General features: G+C 50.3%; 1 protein-coding gene across 1 annotated transcript in view; it reads right to left on the bottom strand.

The window, feature by feature from the left end:
• LOC135904619 (2',3'-cyclic-nucleotide 3'-phosphodiesterase-like) overlaps positions 1–15,738 on the bottom strand; it is a 30,152-nt gene extending 14,414 nt beyond the window's left edge. Inside the window, exons 1-2 of the mRNA XM_065435468.2 lie at positions 15,488–15,738; positions 13,437–13,731 (exon numbers count right to left, since the gene is read on the bottom strand). Coding sequence (XP_065291540.2) covers positions 13,437–13,731; positions 15,488–15,494 — 302 coding nt within the window. The 5' untranslated portion in view covers positions 15,495–15,738. The remainder of the gene's footprint in view (positions 1–13,436; positions 13,732–15,487) is intronic.
• Between the last annotated feature and the right edge of the window lie 7,946 nt (positions 15,739–23,684).

The raw sequence follows: 23,684 nt of genomic DNA, 5'->3' as shown, positions 1-23,684 counted from the left end.
ACGAAGTGAGCCGTTCTATCAGCTGCATAAACTGCTGTAAACACTTGCTTCCTATCTAAATTAATAAGCATGCTGTAAACGCGCTCACATGCGAACACGAACACGATGACCGCGGACACTCGCTGACAACGCTGGCGTGATGACAAGCGACAGAAGCGACGAGTGAATTCCTCTTTGTGCTTTCTCTCGCTTCGATATGAACTAGGCGCGCGAGAACACAGGGCATGCGAAGCCATCACCTAACTCAGGCCCCCTAGCCTTCGAACCCAAAGCAGATTACCTCCAAGATATGGCGGCCGCGCTCAGCCGCCGCAGCCGAAGTAGAAGAGGAGATGTGCACTAGCCCTGATCCCCGCCCCTCTCCCAGCAAGCGTACGCCTACCCGTCCCCCGCTCTTGCGCGCGTGGGAAGATGGCATGCTCCCTCCCCACCTTCCTCCCATGCGCGCACGAGAAGACGACGTCGCATCAAACAAACATCCTTCTCGGCTCCTATTCGCAAGCTTTCCCTAACACCTACAACACGTAACACACGGTCGCCATGTTATCGCACTTCGACTTTATACGACGACGACGGTAGAAATTCGCATGTAGTGTCCATATAATAGTTATCGTAACAGATATACGCGCAGGATTCGGAACTTGCGAACGCTGAGGTTCACGAAATCCCCGCAAATTCGCAGTTTCACAGAAAAGTGCGAAACTATCCATACCGACATGGACTCCAGGGCCGCTATTTTGTAGCGATTCCTTATGCCTTATTCTATGCTATTCTTATCCACCACACACGGCCGCCTGATCGCGTTGATAATGTGGGCAGGCTGTCGCTCTGACCAGTGGCCAAGCGCGAAAAGCCTGAAAAGGCATAGAATCGGAAAAGGCATCGCTACAAAATACCGGCCCAGTATCTTTTGGTGAGCTATGCTACGTTTATCTTTTCATTCGGAATCACGAGGCGTCGGTCAGTCACGACACCCAGGACAACGGAAAGGAGGTGGAAAGGCGCGCCGGACTGGCGAAGAGATCAGTGGGGTGAGCACGAACGGCGAGAGGAGGCATGCGCTGCTGGGACTGGTGCGCTGAGGGAGAGGGGGCGCGGCCGGGCTGCGTGTTTTGAATTCCGTCGTTGCAACCACACGCGAGTGTGAAGTGAGCGGGCAAAATGGAGGCTCAGAATCTGTAATTACAAGAGCAGCGCAGCAGCCACCGGAGCCTGCTGCAGCGCAAAGACAATGCGGGCTCGCCGTTTTACGTCGCCATTAAAGCCATCCGACCTAAAGGTAGCTTTTCTGACATTATGGGAGCCTGCATTTTTAAATGTTTAGCGAATCCCCCAATCGGTGCCGAAACCCAGGACAACGACGACAGCCAGGACCAACGCTGGCCAGGACTGCTACGACTATTCCGACGGTTCATGCCAACGCGAAGCTCTCTCCGGGAAGATATTTCTGGAAAGGAAACTGCGACGCCGGACTATGCTACGAGCGAAGCTATCACCTCACTGGACGAAGCCGGGAATTTGAGTCCGGGGATTGACTGCACGGTTTCTTTGGAGAGGACCGAGTGCCTATTCCAGTCCATCCAGAACCTCGATGGATAAATCTGCGCAGACACTTCCAACGATCTCGTTGAACAAGACACTTCCGACACGACGATATTCAGAGACAAGGAGGTCCAGGTCAGGATACAGCTTCGCTACCGTTCCAGAGAAGTGTCAAGCGGTGAGCCCCAATGAACTTTAGCTGAAGTGTCAATTGCCGCTAGCACGGCGCCTTCCGGAATGAGGAAGTTACCGAAGCTTGAGCTCGCAAAGTTTGACGGAGATGCCGAGACAGGCTTAAATTTTGGAGCAAATTTGGATCTGCCGTGCAATGAACCGCGAGCTAGGCGACGCCGAAAAGTTTCATTACTTGACGAGTCTCCTCGGAGGACAGGGTGCGTCTGCCAAGTCTGGATTGCCGGCAAGCGATGAGTACTATAAAGACCCGATCGATATCTTGCGCGAAAGGTTTGGCGACACGTCGATTCTTGCGCACGAACATTTAAGAGCGTTCATTGACCTGCAACCTGACTTGCCGTCATCCAGCTATCCGTGGCTTAGAAAGCCATAAGACGACGTCCAGATTTGTGGAACCGAAAGGCTCTTGGAACAAGTCATTTGAGCATACTGCTCTATGCTACGCGAAATCCTTCTGCTGACGCTCCCACTAGACATGGTCCTCCGCTAACGTTAATACTCGAAGACAACGGCTAATTCAACAGATCCATCCGTCGTCGATCGGCATGCACAGAGCCTCCACGAGCTGATGACCTCCTTTGGATAGGAGCTTGAATGTCGCGAAGCCGTGGGATCGACTCGCGAAAGCACGAAACACCAGAACACCCGAGCAATCAAGGACGCTCGTCATACACCAGTTGGCATCCTTGCGCAGCAGTTCTCCTTGGAGCTGCAAGTGCACGGCACAAAAAAAGACATCTTCCTATGTTTTTGGCGGATTATCGAGCTTCTCTTGGTAATTCTTCTTACCAGCGATCGGCGGACTCTTCAGGACTCCCCCGACACCAAGTTTCGCCAGGTGGGCCCATCTTCTGGCCGATAAGCAGCGCCTTTTGTCCCGCCACGCAGGCGGGGCGAGCTAAGCCTATCTCCACGTAGGCTACTATTGCCCGGCCGCCGCGGCGGCGGGGCGTGCCAAGCCTACCGTGCCGCCGGACCTCATTGGAGCTCCCAGACTCCGACGGCAAGGTGCCAGGCCTTTCCTGACGTTCAATGGAAGTTGTACAGGTCGAAGGAACAGATATTAGGCCGGAAGATTTCGGCAAGGGAGCGGGGTGGTGCGATGTCAAGAGGAAGAAACAGGCCGACGGTGCGACCGAGTCGGCGCATAACCAGCATGTGCACGTGCAGCCACGGACGGTAGCCCCATCGACTACGGGAGTCACCACAGCGCAGTACAAAAGGAAGTACGCCCGTCAAGTGCAGCAGGTTGCCATGGCAAGCCGAATGCCAGGGTTACCGCCGGACGATTACAAAATCGTCGTACGCCCTCGAGGCGGCTTCAACGTGCGCGATTACGGCACGGATCGCATTTACTGCTGCCTACGTAACGCGGCGGGTGTAGGCAGAGAAGCGGCCGGCGAAGATAGCATCTGCCTCAACGTTAAACAGAACGTGGTGGTGCTCAGCACGCCGTCTGAAGACAGAGCCAAACGCTACGGAGCCATTAGCAAGCTGTGCATCGGAGACCGAGAGTTCGAGGCGAATAGCTATCAAGCCGCCCCGGAGAACACTTCCAAGGGCCTGATTAGGAACATTTCCAAGAGCGAGAGCCCGGCAGACATCATCGCTAATCTAGTGACGCAGCGCAACCCCGGAGTGCTGCACGCGAAACGCATGAGCAACACCGACAACATAATCGTTTTGTTCGACGGATTCCACGTACCGAGATACGTATATTACGGACCTATGCTCGTCAGATGCTCCCTCTACAGGAAGCAGATTGACGTGTGCTACGAGTGCGGCAGGCTGGGACACCGCGCCGACGTGTGCCCCAATCCCAACGACAAGATTTGCCGTGGATGCGGACGCAACAATCCGTCGCCTGACCATCAATGCGAGCCGCGGTGTCGACTGTGCGGCAAGGGACACTTCACGGGAGACCGCAGGTGCAAGGCGAGGTACAAGACCCCATACGTAGTCAAGCGTCGCCAACTAGAGCGAAAAAGACTAGAAGAGGAAGAAGCAGCCACAGCGTACGGCAGCGGTTACAACAGCAGCAGCGACTGTAATGGCAACGACAGCTACTACCTCAATTTTCCAAAGATAGACTGCCATTCAGTCACCGACAACCGAAGAGGACGCTCGACTAGCCGCGGCGGGAAGGGCCGTGCGGGAACATCCCGATCTCGATCCCGCTCTCGCAACCGAGCACAGAGGCCGGGAAGTACGTCGATGACGCGCGGTGGCGGCGGTCTGGGCACCGCAGCTGTGGGCCACATCAACCAACAAAGTCAGCAGCAGCAGCCATGGCAGCAGCAAGTTCACAAGAGCACTGCGCAACAGGTGAGCTGGGCGGCTGTCGCCGCTTCTCCCGGCGGCGGAGGCGCTTCGGCGGGCCGCTCTGGCGGGCCCGCTGTTGGCGGCGGCGGTGGGAACGAGCTCGAGCGAGCGATAGAGCGAGTCCTAAAACAACGTCTAGAGCCATTAGAATTGATAATTGCAGAGCTTAAACGCGAAAATGCGCTCCTTAGAGAGGAGAATATCAAATTGAAAGGCGAGGCTCCACAACCGCAGCAACCATCGCAACGTCAAACGACGATGCCGCCGACCTCAGCGCCTCGATCACCGACTCCATCACGGCCTGAGCCGGCCGGGATGGACACGGACAACGAGGGCAGCTAGAGGGAGACGGCGGATGAACGCGATGATCGACCAGTTACCGCGAAAAGGATCGCACTAGATCCCGCAAGACCCGACAGCAAACAGGGATGCGGCCGTTATGAGAAACTACAGAAACGTGTGGACAATATTGAGAAGAGCCTCGAGGAACGTTTTACAACACAGACGGCTCTTATGAACGAAATGTTCAATACCGCGCTAGCTAAGCTCTCTGACCAAATAACACAAATGTTCGCTGCGCACTTGGTGCGCATAGACGACATAGAAACGAGGCTGTCGCCAGCTGCAGGCAGACCAATCAGAACAATGAGCAAGCCATACGCTAGACAGCAACAACACAATCAGCAGCAGCAAAACACGCTCACAGACGTAGAGACGCAACCGCAGCTGCAACCGCAGCAGCAACCAAGTCGCCTCGATAGTGACGGGTTAAATTAAATACAGGCATCACCATGGCTACACACGCAACGAAGCACACTAACACTGGGAAACAACAATACACAATCTGGCAGTGGAACTGCCGGGGCTACAGGAGGAAGCGGGGGAATCTCCAGCAATTCATACGCAGCCGCGAGACAAAACCAGACGTGATCCTTTTACAGGAGACAAACCATCCGGTTAAACTAGCTGGCTACAAAGCCATAGACGCGACCGCGACGGAGAGCAGGCAAAGAAGGAAACGGGCTACACCCCGCGTGGCGGGCGGCGCTGGGCCGGGGGCGATGGTGCCGCGCCGGCCGTCTCCCCCGCCACGCCCGTTGCCGGTCGCCGCCGTGCTCGTTCGGCGTAATGTCACTGTGGCGCAGCGAGAACTTGCCTGCGTAAATATCCCTCACGTGTTCGTAGAATTAATCCCTAAGAGCGGCCGAGGACTATTCGTCCTTAACGTGTATAGTAAACCCACACTGCAGCACAGATTCGGGGACCTACTGCGGGCCGCGCGCGCGGCTTCCGGCGGCGAGCCTCTACTTGTTGCGGGCGACTTTAACGCGCCCCACGGAGCCTGGGGCTACACCCGAGAAACACCCAAGGGCAAACACCTTTGGGAAGACTCGCAAGACCAAAGGCTTGCACTGATCGCGAATCCCGCCGATCCTACACGCAGAGGGAACAGCGTGAGTGCCGATACGTTACCAGACCTTGCGTTTGTTTCAAATGTAACAACAGCGCACTGGCAAAACACGCAGGAAGATTTGGGGAGCGACCATGCGCTGATTGAGATAACGATAGGCACGGGCCCGAGCGGTCGTGGTACTTACCCTGAGGGCAAAGGTCGTAAGCTCAAGCTCGTGAAGTGGGACACGTTCCGCAAGAAACGAAAAGAAGCGGGGCGAGGCGATAAGCCGATTACGGACATAGACGAGTGGACCGAGATGCTCAGAAGGGACGTAGGTGCAGCAACGAGCGAGGTTCCGCCCGAGGCGAACCTCGAAATAATTGACAGCAGGCTCCTACACATGTGGGAAGCAAAGCAAAGCAAAGCCCTCCTAAAGAGATGGAAATGCCAAAGACATAATAAGGCGTTGCGCAAACGCATAGCGCAGTTAGACAGAGACATCGAAGAACACGCACTTCAGGTATGCAGGGCACAATGGGAAGAGACGTGCAACGGCCTCGAGAGGCAGATGACCGGGGCGAGCGCTTGGCGCCTTTTTAGACACCTATTAGATCCGGAGGAGACTAGGGCCGCTCAAGGCCACAAGACTCGTAGACTCCTAAGAGATTATAAAGGCGATAACTTCCTTGACGCCATACGTGACCGTTACTTTAAGAAAGCCGAAAGCATCCAGTACGCTGAGTACGACGGCGTCACAAACAAGAAACTGGACGCGGAATTTAGCGAATCGGAAATTCGGTTAGTCCTGGTTGAACTCAACACTCGATCGGCGCCCGGCCCGGACCGGGTTACCAACAAGACTCTCCGAAACCTAGACGACGAGTCAATCTCCCGACTCGCGGCCTACGTCAATGAGTGCTGGCGAGAGGGTTCCCTTCCCGAAGCGTGGAAACGGGCCCGCGTTATCATGATTCCTAAACCTGGCAAGCAAGTTACGCTCGATAATCTAAGACCGATTTCGCTTACGTCTTGCGTCGGCAAAGTCATGGAACACGCAGTTCTCACCCGCGTGACCGACTTTCTCGAAGATCATGACGCGTTCCCGCACACCATGCTAGGATTCCGCCGCAACCTCTCCGCACAGGACGTATTGCTTCAACTTAAACACCAGATCGTAGACGACACTACCAGCTCCACTAAGGCAATTCTAGGCTTAGATATTAAAAAGGCCTTTGACAGTGTTAAGCACGAAGCGATCTTAAAAACAATTAGAACATTAGGACTAGGCCAAAGAATGTATAATTACGTTAGAGACTTCCTCACGGGCAGGCGCGCATGCGTCGTCGTCGGTGACGAGGAATCACCGGAATTTCAGACGGGTCCGTGCGGCACGCCGCAAGGATCCGTCATATCACCATTACTCTTTAATTTAGTTCTACTTGGTCTACCCGAGAAATTAACAGAAATAGAAGGATTACATCACAGTCTCTACGCGGATGACATCACCCTCTGGGTTCCCGGAGGGGGATGTGACGGTCACGTTGAGCGAACGCTACAGGCAGGAGTAGATGCGGTTCAGAATTACTTGCGTGGAACGGGCCTCGAGTGCTCGGCTACCAAGTCCGAACTCTTACTCTACAAACCCACAAGGAGAGGTCGTAAAACCCTGCGCGAACAGGAACGGGAATATTCCAAAATACGCATTACATTGGCAGATGGTACTCCCGTACCGCACGTAGAGAAAATTAGAATCCTAGGGTTACACCTGCAGGCAAACGGCCATAACGGAGAGACGGTGCGAATACTTCGTCGTTCGGTAGATGACACCATCCGACTCTTGCGTCGCATCACGAACAGACGCAATGGTATGCGTGAAGAGTGCGCGATCCGTCTCGTGCAGGCGTACGCGATAAGCCGCATAACGTATGTTGCCCCCTACCTGAGGTGGATCGGGTCCGAAAAAAACAAAGTCGAATGCATGATCCGAAAGGCTTTCAAGAGGGCGGTCGGCGTTCCACTCAACGCGAGCACCGACAAGTTTCTAGAGCTCGGAGTTCACAACTCTCTCAACGAGTTAATCGAGGCGCACGACATTGCGCAATACGAACGATTATCCAGGTCAAAGGCAGGTCGATGCATCCTCGAGTCGCTCAGCATCGCGTACCACACTCAGCATGGAGAAAAGATGGCGGTTCCCGCCTCTGTTCGCGACCGCCTGATCATCCCGCCGCTTCCCAAGAACATGCACCCGACGCACCACGCCGGGAGACGCAACAAACGAGCAAGCGACCTTGAGAAGAAGTTTGGTAACAGCAACGAGGCGGTGTACGTAGACGCGGCGCGATATGGAGGAGGGAGAAGCGCGCACGCGATAGCGGTTGTAGACCGCTCGGGTAGGTGCCTCGCGAGCGCCACGGTGACCACGGGACACACGGAAGCGGCCGAAGAAGCCGCGATAGCCCTAGCGCTCGTCGCGGTGCCGAACGCTGCGATCGTGATCAGCGACTCGCAGGCGGCAATCCGCGGCTTCGCGCGCGGTCGTGTCTCGCGGGAAGCGGCCCGCATACTCCAAATTTCTGACGACGGCGACTCGTCATCGCCCTCGCAACCCCAAAATTCTACGGTCTTCCTCCTCTGGACCCCGGCACACACCGATGTTCCGCTAGTGGGAAACGAGGCGGCCCACGCCACGGCTCGAGGTCTCACACGCCGAGCCGCCGCTGATTATGTGGCCGCCTCCGCCCCCGAGAGCGGGGCATCGGATCTGCCGGATCGGGACACTACAACAGAAACACAGCAACAAGAAACACACTGGGCGTGGGGCGATCGCCTAACCACGTTCAGAGACCTCGCCCAACACTACAGACTCGAAAGACGCAGATTCCCGCCACCACACGATAAACTGAACAGGAACGAGGCCGTGACGTTACGCTTGCTCCAGACACACACCTACCCTAGCCCCGCTATCTTACACCACTGCTATCCGCGTTTGTACCCAACAGACGCGTGTAAAACATGCGGACGCAGAGCAACGCTGCGACACATGCTCTGGGAGTGTACCGGCAACAACGGTAATCAAAGCAGCTCCGTTGGCGACGCGTCCATAATCGCGGCTGTTGCCAGAGTAGAAGGCTCGAGCTCCGTTCTTCCCGACGCCGCCCCGGATGCGGGAGCCGCCGGGGACCTTCTCCGTAGGCGTCGCCGCCGCTGGGAGGCGGCTATCAGAAGTTCAGAGCTGGCAGACCAGCTCTGGGCCGTCCGGCAAGCCGAAGATGCCGCTCGAGTCCAAGAACTTCGAGCCGTCACCTGAGGCCACCACATCAAGAACTGCCGGACTATTCTATACTAAAGTTTCTTCTTCTTCTTCTTCCTAGATTAAAAAACAAAGGGGGGGGGAGGGGAGGCTATAGGAACGCAGGGACGCTGCTTTCGATATATGACGCCAGGACAACTTGAAAAGCAGCGTGTGAGACGCGTGGTTTGCGAACATTGCACACGTCGTCCCGTATCCTCCATGAGCGCGCTTAACACACACAGCGCCCGAGAAACATATATGGCAACCTACTCTCCAGACGACCGGAGCACTGGTTCTACTTCAGACGCCCACGATAAAAAATATGCGAACTGAGCAGCTCCGCTGCGATAAGAGTTCTTCCAGATAGAGGAAGCCAGATAAGTTTCATCACGAAAAACATACGCATAAGGCTTCGAAGTAATCGAGAAATAATCGCTGACGGTAGGAGCTTTTGGAGGCGAACAGTACTCCACGAGACTATGAAAGAAACGTTTGCTCTCTCCTCCATAGTTCGGACGGCGAGACTGCAGTTTTATTGAAGCTACAGAAACTTAATCAATGTGCACTTAACTGACTCTTTCAACGGACAAGCTAGGTGATCATCGACGCAGTGCGACGTAGTTCAATCCACGTGAACTCCATCACGTGTTAAATGAACTCGTTGTTGGACTAGTTGGCAACTCTTATGATAAAACAAATTACAGCGCAAAAAAAAAATCCCCTGCATGTCATAGGGGTCTTTTAAAGGTGATTGCGTATGTGGGTGGGTGCGTGTACGTGGGCGGGTGTGTTTTTTGCGCTCTAATTGTTTTGTCATTATGTGTGGTGACCCCGGAGACTCTAGCACTATCGCCATTATTAAAGGGTCCGACTGTATGAAACATTGGAACTGGGAGAGTAAAGGCGATTGAGTCCGATATGAAAACCATTGAGGTAAGTCTCGGCTGGACAGTTCCGCGTACAAAAAGGACACACGAATTGTTAAGTGCTCTAGTGTCGTCATTCCATACTCTTTCACGGATGGCATTAACACGTGAAAGTGGATAACGAATGACATGACTGTCACCAAGAAGTTTTTGGATCCAGCAATTGGTGGTTACTCCACCGTATCGCTAGCCTCTTCAGACACTTGGCTTGTGCTGGGACCTCACTTGCCTTGTGCTGGGACCTCACTAAGAAATAATTCTGCTTCAAACCTCAGTCAGTGCGTTTGACAAGACAGCAGACCACAAAACGAGTTACTCTTCAAACCGTCGCCAAGATGTTCGACCCACTAGGATTTCTAATCCCGTTCATCATAGCGGCAAAGGTCCTTCTCCAAGACATATCGAAAATATATCTCGATTGGGACGATGAGCTGCCTGAAAATTTGCAGCAAGTTTGGACCCATGATGGTGCGATGACCTTGACACGGTAAGAGCACTCGTCATTCGTCAGGTCATGATTTAGAAGGGCGCATAGTCAGGATGACATTGCGCATTTTTGTCGATGTGAGCCGATATATGCGGTAGACGGCGCGCTTAGAAATGTACGCGGCAGTGTACCGTTGTGAACGACTACGCAAGATTTTCTAGTAATGAAACGCGCTGACTGTTATGATTTCATCTTATATCGCCCTCCAAAGCCATTTTTCTTTTGCAAAATGCGCAACAACGTCTCCATTTACTTGAAACACGCGTAAACTGTCATTCAACGGAGGATTGGCACTCAGCCACACAGTCCCTATTTCGGCACTTTCTCTGGGCCTTTTGTGTACGTTTCGCTTGCGTTCTGCCTAATCTGTTAATACTGTTGTACCAGTTATCAATAGCGCGTTCTCTGTGAATTTTGCACTGGTTTAAAAGAGTACATTCTTCCACAACGAAAGTAAAGTAGCAAGTTAATGCGCACTCGGCATCACCAATTGATGCGCACTCCACAGGAATTTTTCTTTTTTTATTCGCTGTGAAGTGGCAACAGTTTATGAGTTCAATTAGGCAAGCTAGGCCACTGTGAGAGACAGTACGTTAGTAGGGTCATCAGTTGATCCAGACGAGAATGTTTTCATCGCCCTTGCAAGGTCACGCGCACAACAGTGCTGTGACAAAATTGTAACTATTTCATGAGCTAAAATTTTTTGGTAGTTATATTTCAGCTAACAGTGACCGCTGTATTGCATCGAGGTAACAATACCCCAATGAAGAGCGAAAGGAAATTACAATAGCCGCCTTTCAACCCAGTGTTACGACGTCCTGCACCGAGATAACGGCGTGTCACACGTGATCTTCGTACGATATCTATTCTAACTTTCCACTTGTAGCAGCGAATCAAAGTACAGAAGCCCACGATTTACTTGTGAGGCAAAATTAATTCAGCGTAGTGCCATCAGAACCCCATAGTGAGGGAACATCTGTGGTCGCGCAACCATTAAGCGAGAGTCGTGCAATTATCTCAATTATCATGATGAGGTTATCGTAATATAAAGCGTATGACGCGACATGATGTGAGTGCACGCTTACGACTCTTTTTTTTTCTGTTGCTGAGTGATGTTCACATCACCCCGTTCATGTTTCATGATATCGCAAAGATTGCGGACTTATCAACGCATCGTGGCAATTAACTACAAGACGTCGTATTGACGTCTCGCTGTTACCACTTCATTCGTTTAATTAAAACAAGGTCAAATGCTTTTCGTGATGTTCTCGAAACACGAAGCTACAATAAGATTGACATGACTGTGGCGATCGGAGGGTGCGACAATCCCACATCGCGCGCTCGACACAGATTTAGTAATCTTACTACGGCGCAACGACGATAGCCCAACGCTCAACGATTTAGTAAACTCGCTGACCAGCACTTAGGACTGTACTACAGTCATGGAAGAACCGCACGAACATGTAAACATGTAGTACGTAGGAGACAACGCGCGGCGCAATCCACGCCCATGGCCTCCGAGATCCACGGCGCGCGGGAGTAAATCTCGGAGGCAATGCTACGCCATCCATGGTTCAGATATTGCCCGCCAGGCGGCGACTCTGCTCGATATCGCGAGCAGAGAGGCTGAGATAATCTCATGGGTGGCGGCAATGGAAAAAAAAACCTGCTACGAGTAACTACTGAAGAGGAAAAAAAACGAAATCAAGAAAGAAACAATTTATGAAAACTCAAAGGGAAGCTCATTACTTTTCGAAGCGAGATCAGGATGCCTTAGAACATGCACTTATAAAGTGAGCTATAAGAAGAAAGAAGAAGCACGCGCATGCTTGTTGCGGTAAAGCTAGAGGAATGATGAAGCATGTTTTATTCGAACGTGAAGATACCTGCCCAGCGGTCGATTTAGGCACCTCTTGCCTCCTTGAGGCCCTTGGGTTCAGCGAGAGCAGGGGGAAAGTAAACATGTCCGCAGCAGAGATTAGTAGAACGCAATTGGAAGATTGGCGGAAGAAAAGTAGGGAAACGACAAACAACCGGAGGCGTGCAAAAATAAGGTTCACATTAGGGGTTCAGACAGTTTGGTTAAGGGAATTCATCGTGTTCTTTTTCTCTTTTTCTATGTTAACATAGGTAGGACATTAGGCAATGTAATAACAAGAGCTTATTGGCGCAACCCACCGCCCCGTTCCAAAGGGGACGCTCATAGCATCCATCCATCCAGCGACCAATAACCACAGTGTGAGATACATCTTACAGCGTAGCTATAACTCTCCAATGGGAACTTCGTCGAGGCACGTTCGTGACGTGGAGTCGCAACCAATGAGATTTTTGGCGCCATTTCCTGCTACAGACGCCGGACGCTAGTTTTTTCGCTCAATGAGCCACTATTTGACGCTTTCGTATTAAAAAATCAATTCCGCACCAAGACAGCGCGCGGTTGGGCAGTAGCAGTAAGAACAAATCCCACGCCGATCAGCGCAGCCGGTTTCACGCGCCAGCCAGCGTTCAAACTGCGCGCGCCCAAAACCGAAACGGGAAGTGCGGTTCAGTTGTTGAAACCCGCCGCTTGATACGCTACAGTCCACTGGGCCGATGGGCTCTATGGGAGTGTCCCCGCTCGGCTGAAATTGTTTCGCTGTGGTTTCGCAGTCAAGCTGACTGCGGCGCTCGCTTATCTGGGAGACGGGCTTATCGAATATGCGATATGAAAGTTGGCGCGCATAGCTGAGCACACGAAAAGTAAGTGGGGCGGACCGCGTAAGCGACGCTCAGCAAAAAGTATTCACAGCATATCCAAGTAACCGTCTACATACCCAACTGGACAGCACACTCCTTCTCTCCGTACAATATTATGCTCGCAGACAACAGAACAAGACACGGAAAGATGTAGGCTTGAAGTGGTCTACCGTGGTCGAACAAGGAATGTCGCTGGCAGTAACAAAAGGGCCCGATTTCTTCAATGTAGAATAAAGAAAAGTGGCATCTTGTCGAACTTTGGCACTAGCGACGTTCCTTGTTTGACCACTGTACATCACTTCGTAGACCGCCGGTAACCTCTGCGCATTGCAACATATGGCATTTTTAAATCCTTTTAGAGTCGTTTCACATGGCTTGCGCGAAACCGACATTTCTATTCACTTATGTTATACATTACCTAACTAGCAACGAATAAACTAATGAATTGAACGAACGAAGGAACGGCTTAAGGAATGGAAGAACTGGGGTAGCACGGCAGCCCCGGAAGCCAAGGCACCTGCGCACGCGCGTACTCACTTGCTGAGGCAGAGGTCGTGCGACTCGCGTATGCTGACGGTGCTCCTCTCCGGGGCGACGGGCGAGCTGAACAGCTTGTCGGACCAGTAGGCGCGGCAGCCCGGGTACATCTCTTCCAGCTCCGCGGCCACGATGTTCTTGCCCGAACCGGGCGGGCCGCGCACCAGGACGAACAGGCGGCCGTGGGTGCGCATGAAGCTCACCGTCGGCTCGTGCTTGAGGCACGGCGCCTCCACGCGGTCCAGGAGCTGCGTGGTGTCCGTCGGGCAGTCGGCGGCCCCGTCACCCGCCGCAGCTGCACGCGCGTTTGGAGGCGGGCACGGACGGAGAGAAATTTAGAACTGAGGTTAAATTAAATTAAATTATGGGGTTTTACGGGCCAAAACCACGTTCTGATTATACGAGGCACGCCGTAGTGGAGGAATCCGGAAATTTCGACCCCCTGGACTTCTTTAGCGTGCACCTAAATAGTATACACGGGTGTTTTCGCATTTCGGCTCCATCGAAATGCGGCCGGGATTCGATCCCGCGACCTCGTGCTCAGCAGCCCAACACCACAGTCACTGAGCAAGCACAGCGGGTCAGAACTAAGGTTAAACAACGCGAATATAACAAGGACACCTCAGTTCTAAATATGAACCAAGTAGCCCTCATCAAGATCTTACTAATGGAGAAAAATTCAACGCTATAAATGCGGCGGTGCTTAGTACGTTATGCGCCAGGAGTGGCCAAACGGCGGCTCCTCGCGGGTCCAAGTAGCGGTTTGCGACTCTCTGGTATCTGTAGCGCCGCCCACCTCCCTCGTATTTCTGCCTCTAAAGACCAGCTTCCTTTATGTTCTAGAAAAGACTACGCCCCCCCCCCCTTCTCTCTCCACACCAAACACACAGAAGCAGCCAAAATGTCCAGGTGCTTGCTTCTCGAACGGGGAAGCAGAATGCGTAGGCACAGTGGGCAATCGGTGCATGAGTACCATTCACTGTGACCACCGGACTTGGTGTAGGAAAAAAAAAAAAAAATGCCGCGCCCCCATTTTTACGGCAGCTCTTAAGTAAAAAGGTTCTTGTTTTTTTTTTATGGCTCTCTGCACATGCCTGTCTGCAGCCACAACTGGTATGCGCATTTCTGACGGGACAACAGCCAACCGACATAGAAGGGAAAAAAAAGGAAACTATAGGGATTTCCAGCCCTGCCAATTACCGCATCAAACTGACCCTGGTTATTCGTAGGGCATTCTTGGCAAGAATTTATCCCTGTTGGGCCTGATCTCGACTGTGAACCGATTGGCACCGTTGAGGACTTTAAATTGTTATTTGTGTAAAGTGAAATTGTGTAAATTGTTATACGACGCAGTCCTCCATAACGCGCTCGCACTATGCGTTCACGTGACGAACGATGTGCGCGCATCAGTATGACATAGCGTTTCTGACAGCGAAGTAGCGAGCGGAGTGAACCGAGGGAGTTTGCGCAAGATTAATGACGATTACTGTTGGGATACAAACCTCAAAGAGTGTAAGAAGCTTTTTCTTTTCTTTTTTTTTCTTGAGGGGTGAGGAAGCGGTTATGCATGTGCGTTGGAATTATACGATCCATATATTCGCATAAAGCGGTGAATGGATGGGTACAGTTCGTTATTTCATGTAATCTAGAGATGCAGTAAAACGCAAAATAAACGCTGCCTGCTTACGATTCCAGACATAAAAACACAGATGATCACTTATAAGTACACCGCTCTCTCTCTCTCTCTCTCGTGAGTTCTCTAGACGCAGCTAGAAGGCTCTCTAAATTGTCTGCAAACCCCGTTTCGTCACTTCTCAACGTCATTTCGTCACGTTAAAGTATGCGAATAATACGATTAAAAGTAAAAAACGGCGTTGACATAGTTTCGAATTTAGCGCCTCCCTGTTTCGTACTGTTACCGGCAAAACAAAACATGACCCGCAAGCCACGCACACTAGCAGATATCAGTCATCATTTACGCTTCGATACAGTTAGGCGTAACGCACAGGCTGCGCCGTTTCGATTTTTTTTCAGCGAGGAATTTGACTCACCTTCCATGCTTCGTACTTGCGGCCGATGCAGCTGGGTGTTTACAGGTTGTTGACAACGTGCTTCACTGGCTTCAGAAACTGCGTTCGGAATCGTACGGGCGACTTATCGGGGCACCGTAAAAGAGAAGCGAAGCATCAACAGCAGTGAGATTCCTCAATCACTGTACTTCTGCGTTCTTTAGCTCGTGCAGACGAAAACGAAACAGCTGAACACGAGACCAGCGAGCCTGAAATGCAACCCTCTTAACTGATCGCACCGACTGTCCCGTACTGGCAAAGTAGCACCACTTATCAAAAATACTGAGATACGCGGCTCGCCGCGAAATGCTGCCGCTATAAAAATTTAAGCGCTGTCATCGCATGCGCCTTCACAATTCAAGTGAAATTATTAAGTTGAGTAAAACAATTTGGAAAACTAATAAAAAAACAGTCAATAGGAAAGCATACAATTAACTTTCATGTACCGCATCTTCATTTTCATCAAAGGGTTATTAAGGGCACCAGATGGGGCTGCGAACTGATACAACTCTAGCCAAGTTGAACGAACGCCATTCTCCCGTTAATACACCACGTGTGGAAAAATTGTGCGAGGGCGCTGCAAGCGAATTGAATGAGGGCGGAGGCGCGCTTCCCTGCTTATTGAACGTAATTTCGTTGTGGGCGCTGAGACTGATTACGCGCGTACACTCCTATAATTGTGCTTTATTTTGACTGCAATCTTATGCTCACACATTTTTACTACGTATAGTTATTTGAGGCATGGGTTACACAGCATGAAATTTTCAATTTTGCTGTTCTTGTCAAGTGCGTCGTGAGCTAGGGAGCGCGGGTTCGTTGCGTGGACGCTGGCGCAGGCCCAGTTTTTCTTGCGGAAAGTCTGTGCTGTAAACTTTTCGTGTGTGTGTGGTTTTACTTGCTCTGGTGCGCCCGCGACTCTTGTCAGCCAGTACCAATTGTAGTTATCGCCAGGTGAACTGCTATATTTAATATTGTTTTCTAAACGTAACACGTCATTATTGCCACAGAAGCCGCCCATCTCCAACATGAAGTTACGTAAGGAAATTTTAATGATATGGTGTCATTTTAAGCGAGCTTCTCGTTGGTGGAATCATAGGCGGAGAGTTTTCATTTTCCCGCGGGGGGCGACAACTTTCCGACACCCTACAGATATATATATATATATATATATATATATATATATATATATATATATATATATATATATATATATATTGCACTTGAAGAAACTTCGTATGACCTCGAAGAATTGAGCGCTGAATTCGCGGCAAGACCTCATAGTAGGAGACAGTTCAATTTCAGAGCCTGAGTTCACTCGGTGGTGCAATCTTCCTTCGTATAATTGACGCATGCTTGGCTATCGCTAATACGGCTTCCCCTTTCCGGCGAAACTGCAGTCTCTCTCTCTCTCTCTCTCTCTCTCTCTCTCTCTCTCAATTTATACTCGGGAGTCCCAGTATAAGTGCTGCTGCGCATGACTGCTGTTGATTCTGACTTCGATTGAATCTGGCATGGCCTTATTTCGGTCACTGAGTGTTACCCAGTGTTCTCCAATTACTGTGCACCAAGACTTAAAGAAAGTAATTGGAAATAATTAGCTAACTCGACAAGTAGTGTGCTAATTTTCAAAGTGTCAATGAGGCATTTGTAGGCCCCCCAAAATGTCATCTAAATGTGGTGTTTTCAGAGACGTACTAATTGCGTACAATTTTTTCTGACTGGGAAAGAAACGTCGCGAAGTATGGAAGACACCATGTGAGTGCGCTTCCACCCGCATGATAAGGCAGAGCCCTGAAATAATTTGATTGAAAATAACTGCATTGCCTGTCGCAATCCCGAACAGACAGCGCATCACCTTAACAATGGTACGGAAGGAGCACCAACGAAAGGTTTCGCGGCTTCTCAGCGATTCCTTCCTCTCATTTCTACGTCACTCTTATTATCCGTCTCTCAAGGCCGACTGATCACATCGATAACGAAAGCCCCTTGATAACGTGACCGAAGCGCCGCTCTGAACGTGCACGAAATGCGAAAAGAAATGGAACAGGCAATGTTTCAATATCTACGCATTGTTCGCACCGCATCGGAAGGGTGCGCGCGAAGCTGTATTTCACGCCAGAAACTAGCTTCGGACCAAAGACAAATTAAACTGAACGTTTGATTTTTCATGAAACTGTATGCATGCTGCAAAAACAGGTTGGATGGATGGATGGATGCGAAACTTTAATAAGGTCCTGAGGTACGCGACTCAGCGCGCTGCGGGTTGGTGTCAAAAATAAAAGCGAAATAAACAGACCGGAAAGCGACCAACGTGAAGAGAAAAGGGAAAACCGATGTGTTCAAGAAAGCAAATATATTACTCCTAAACGAGCCCGATTGGCAGTCAGGATGTCTCACGAAAAAAAAAAAACGAACAGAAGATTTGAGTATGCTCTTATTATCTATGAATTCGTAAGCTCCGCTGAACACCAGCCTGGATGACGTGTTCGAATAGGTCTCCTTTTGCAGCTACGCAGTACTGTGTCCGTTTTATCACATCTTCAGTGGCTTTCTTGATGACTGACGCCGAAATTCTACGGCAGACATCAGTTATCCGTGCCTTGAAGTAAGCTGACGTGTACCTCGGTCATGTAAGCACGATCTTTCATATAAACCCAAAGCAAGAAATCCGAGTGGAGAGAGGTGATATGATTTAGCCGGCCAATTTACAGGCCCGTGCCTTCCAATCTATTGCTAATGACAAATCTTATCCAGCAATATCCCGCAAAACGGGGAACACATCATAATGGCATTGGATATTAGAGGAGACTTCGACAACGTCAGCCATGAAGCATCCTCACAGGAATGAACAACCTGAACTGTGGAAGGAAGATTCAAATCTACGCTAAGGCATTCCTCTCGAACCGAACCGCAACCACAGGCCTGGGATAGATCCGGTCCGAAAAGTTCCCCACACCAAACAGGGGAACTCCGCAAGGATCGGTGATCTCCCCTATTTAACATCGCAATGATTGGGCCAGCAAGGCAACTAAAGAACATCGACGGCATACAACACGCCATGTACGCCGACGACATCCCTGTGTGGGTCAAAGAAGGCTCGCTCAGCGAGAAAGAAGGAAAATTACAAGAAGCGGCCACCTGCGCGGAAAACTACGTCAGAGCAAGAGGCCTCCCCTGCTCAACAGAAAAATCGCAACTCCTGAGGGTCTGGAGAGGCAAGCAGAACTGCACAGTCCCCACCAGTGAGGACCTGAGGCTCAATGTCTACCTCGAAGGACAACCTATACCGGAAAAATCCTCATTAGGATAGGAATGTGGATACAGTCCAATCAGCGCTGCTCCCACACCCTAATACCTGCTAAAAACAGCAACAACCCAAGTAGCCCGCATGATTACCAGAGTCTCCAGTAAAAGACACGTCATGCGGGAGGGAGACACTGTGAAGCTGGTCAGAGCTTAGAGGTCAGCAGAGTAGTGCACAGTCGCCCGTACTGCAACTGCATCAAGAGCGAGCTGCAGCAAGCAGACACAATATTGAGAAAGGCGTACAAGATAGAGCTCCATCTACCCCAAACAGCCTCGACAGAGAAGTTGCTCGCGTTGGGACTGCATAATACCTTTGAAGAGCTGAGAGAAGCCCAACTAATCTCTCAGATACAGAGGCTAAAGCCGACTTCAACGGGCAGAGAGCTTCTCAGAAGATGCCGCTACGAAAGCGCAACTCAAGAAATCCAAAGAACGGGACCGATACCGGACGAGCGCCGCAGTACACTGAAGGTAGCGACGTACGCAATTAGTACGTCCCTGAAAATACCGCAGTTAGATGTCCGTTGACTGTGCATTCAAATGCTTCATCGACACTTTGATAATTAGGGTAGTACGTCTCGAGTTAGATAATTAATTACAATTACCTAATTAAATATCCGTAAGGAAACATTTACTGGCAGCTACTCCACTATACTGTGGAGTAGCTGCGCTAGGTTTTGTTAGGAATATGCACTAGGTTTTCTTCGAATAACGCATTTCTCTTTATTTAAATCTTGGTGCATGATAGTTAATAGGGACGCTCTGTATATATTTATGACCTTTGCATACAAGTGATGACGTTTCCATCCCTAATAATGGTTGTAAATTATTAGAAATGTTTTTTTTTCAGGAGTCATTAACACTACTTACTGGAAAGCAAAGCAACACTGAGACATACAACATTCACGTGCATTTCATACAGCACTGATAATAGACTGCAGAACGGGTTACTGAAGGCTATAGGTTTTTTTCATGGACAAAAAAGCACGCTAAGCAATTTGAAGCGTGGTGAACATACATCAACATAGTCATTCTCTATAGGCTATTCATGTCTTTGGAAATAATGTTTAATTGGCTGCCTCTATCTGTTTCAACAACATAATAAACTTAGTCCTGTGTGCATGAATAAATATATTTTGTATGTGCATGGCGTCCACAGTGGAAATTTAAAACAATGTTGAGGCAGCATGACGCATGAGGCAGCCGCCGCCGGTGCTTCTAATACGCGTGTCCTCCTGTTGTCAGGATTTGCAGAAATAAAGCGAAAGTATGAATTAAAAGCCGCTTACTTTGACGCCAACAATGATGCAGTAAGCTACTAGCGCCAGTAAAATTTGAAATGGAATGGCCAAGACAACTCAAAAGAAACCTCAAATGATGTGGGTGACAGATATCTGGTAATGGCACTTTGTGTGTGCGGGGGAGGGGGGGGGGGAGGGGCTTCGGCATCACCCGGGATGTAGGCTCGGGTCCCCCCCCCTCCCCCGCTGGTAAACTCCGGAGAGGGATCGGGCCCCGGAGCCCCCCACCCCTCCCCGTAGTCGGCGCTTATGGGTGGAATATCGATTAGGGACAATAATCAAAGAAAACAATATTGAATTGAAATAAACTATAGGCTTACTAACTGCCTGGCGCGAATAGATGCAGGTGACCAATGCATTTCTGGGTAAATCCAAGGGTACTTAGATATATACATCCACGACATTTACGCAAGAGAAAAATTATCAAATATTCTAAATGAATCGATTAAAAAAGTGAAAACTCCCGACCGGAGTAAGCGTGTTTCTTTTAAAAGCTGCACAAGCCCCAGGTGAACCAATCAAGGACCGTATTGGACGTTAATATGAACCGGGAAGTCTTTACGAGGTTAATCTCCGTGGCTTGTCTGGCGATATCATTCAACGTGCTAGCCGTCGAAATGAAGTAGAAACATCTATTCTAATCGAGTGGTTTTTGCTATTCAGATCGTATTTGGATTCAGAATTCACTATTTAAAATAATCGAACAACCGCTTCTGTTCGAACTTAACGCATATCAGCACTTTTGAAGTATCGAAGGTGAGGAGCCGACGCAAGTGAGGACTCTTGCGGACGCTAGCCGCTTTCCCTTGCTTTCCCGCCTCGCAAGGGCGGTTTTGATGATGATGATAGCAACTTTATTGTACCACCGGATGAGGAGGCCTCTACTTCCCGTACCGGAAACTCTATGCCCGGCACAAAGGTCTTGGGGACAGGGGCCGGAACCTCCGCGATTAGAAGCAAGCAAAGAGGTCTTGACTCTTCGCGGCTTCTTTCGCCAGTCGGATGGCGTGTTGCTGTGGAGAAGGGTCCTCGCTCCGCAGCAGGGCTTCCCAGGGCGGTTTTAACTGTGAATGCGACGTTAGCTGACGTGGGACGCGTTTTCTGCGGCATCCCTGATAATGACAGGGAAGCGGAATCGGCTGTCAAGTACCTCTTTCGAGTAGCTCCATGTTTGTGGAGCACAACACATAGTTAGGTAGAAGGCAATTGTTTTATCTAACTTTATTTGTTTTCATAAAAAAAAAACGTTGAAGCAGCCGTCATTTAAACTTCCGGTTTGCAAAACTAAACGGCGAAGAGCCCATTTAGCTCATGACATTTTGTGGCAAAATTTCGATAAATGAAAGCAAAATAAAGCTTTTTTTTTTGCACCTTGCACTGCTTGCGAACTTTATTACAGCAGTTAAGACTCGCGAGGACACCTAAGCAAAAATGCGCTATGTCGTCACTTTAGCATTTAATGCATTTAAGCTTAAGCAGTATAAGAACACCACAAGCCGTTAAAACATGCTGACCATGCAAATATACTATAGGTAGCGGCAGAACTACTGCTATGGGAATTAGTGGGGTGGTTGTACTGCACGAGATATGTCACCAAGCTACTATCCCTCGACCATGGTAATGTATTTGCGTATTTTTGCAGTTCTAAACGCGTCTAATGACATCAGCTTTATGGGGCGTTCATCGATAACTCGATAAAACTACCAAGATGCCTTTCGTACATTGAGAAATTATAGGAATGAACTGCCCGGCCATTCCCGGAGTGGGAATGGGTTAAGTTTTTTCATTCCGAGGAATTGAACAGCATGGAATTGCGACTAGTTCTAATTCCGCGGAATAGAATTGGAATGGAATCGGGGCGCCTATTCCGCAACACTGCACCGAAGCCGTTGTTCGGGTTGGCTCCGTCTGTACACTTCGTTTCTTGTAATTTTGATATTTCCTCGTGAAACGGGTCCAGTTCTCAGATTTTGGTGTCCTTCGAGTCCTCTCAACTTCACGAAAAATTATGCTTGGCTCTGATATCGGAAACACCAGAGACCAGCAGACCTGGCGGAACGCCATAAAGTACGCCGGCAACACGACCTTACGACGTCCGCCAAAGGCGTCGACTACGGCGTATGCGATTCACATAGCCGACGCCGCAGAATACGCCGTGGTTGTCTCCACTATGTACGGAGCAGCGGGCGAGGAGGACATCGAGGCACTATTAGCAACCACCGGAAAAGAACGCCCCTCCTCCCTCGCCTGACCCCCCTGCCTCGCGCGCCACAGGAGAGGGCACGGCTGCAGGCCGCGTTCCTCGCTCGCGTGCGCGGCTTTCCTTCTCCACCGCTAGGCTCCACCCACCCTCCTCGCGTCGCTATGCTGCGCGATGCTATTTTTATACTCCGTTTTCACTCTTCTCAGCTCTCTCTCCCCCAGCTCGGTGAAGCTGCGGTCGTCAAGAGAAACGCAGCGAGGTTCTAACAGCTCCGTTGTAAAAGAATATAGGCTTTTTAGGTCAGCTTCGGTGAAATTCCCACATTAAATCGCCTCAAAAAGGGGAGCGCGATGTGAGCCAGTTTTCACTGCTCGACGCCACCACTGACCTATCCCAACGGCACGAACTTGGACGACAGTACGATCGACGGCGGCGCGCGGCAAACACCACCGAAGATTGTGCCCAAGTGGCCGACCGCAGACCAGAGGCTACGACGCTTGCGGCGAATCAGAAAATGGGGCAAAAGACGCAAAAATCTGTTCGACGTGGAAACGCGGTGTCGAAAGGTTCATGGCTGCACACTTTGCGTGGGTTTCTTGCGATGACACTACCCCTCCGGCCTTTGTCGGTGATTTCAAGGTGGATGAGTCGGGACCGAAAAGGGAGCGGTTTACGCGCCTTGTGTTGTAGACATGTCGCTTGCGATGCCACACCGATCCAAAGGCGCGCACTGCCGCGTCGTAACGATATAGAGCTGCAGAGGAACCCGCGAAAACGTTTTGCGCAATCGCATTTTTCCTATCTCCAATATCGATGTCGTCTGCCACTACCCGCCATGCTTCAGCGCATATCCGTTCACAGACAGACAGACAGACAGACACACAGACAGGCAAACAGACAGACAGACAGACAGGCCGTGGTCGTCAGTTGCCCTAGCGCTCTGTTGGTCAGCGAGAAATTAATACAGAAAAAAGTGGCGGGTGTAACGTTGCAGAAACAGAAACAGTTACCAGTTATATATATATATATATATATATATATATATATATATATATATATATATATATATATATATATATATATATATATATATAAACAATATAAAGGTCTAATACTTATACGTTAGTGTGATGGATGTTCTTTGTGTCAGTCTGTGGTTCGCTTACGACACCTTTTGGAGTCTGGCGCAGCAAAAGAATATCAGTGTTACCGTGGCTGTAACTTTCGCACTGTTTATGGTTCGTTTTACGGTGACAAATGGCGTGTATCGTTCTGGATCTTTTCAAACAGACATTATAGTGTGTTTTAGCAAACAACGCTACGAATTTCACTGCCGCTGTTCCGGCAAGCAAGATCGACCTTCAAGCAT

This window comes from Dermacentor albipictus, chromosome 2 (genome assembly GCF_038994185.2).
Source record: "Dermacentor albipictus isolate Rhodes 1998 colony chromosome 2, USDA_Dalb.pri_finalv2, whole genome shotgun sequence".
NCBI lineage: Eukaryota > Metazoa > Arthropoda > Arachnida > Ixodida > Ixodidae > Dermacentor > Dermacentor albipictus.
The sequence above is the reverse complement of the archived record's forward strand: the minus strand, read 5'-3'. Positions and strand labels throughout refer to the sequence as shown.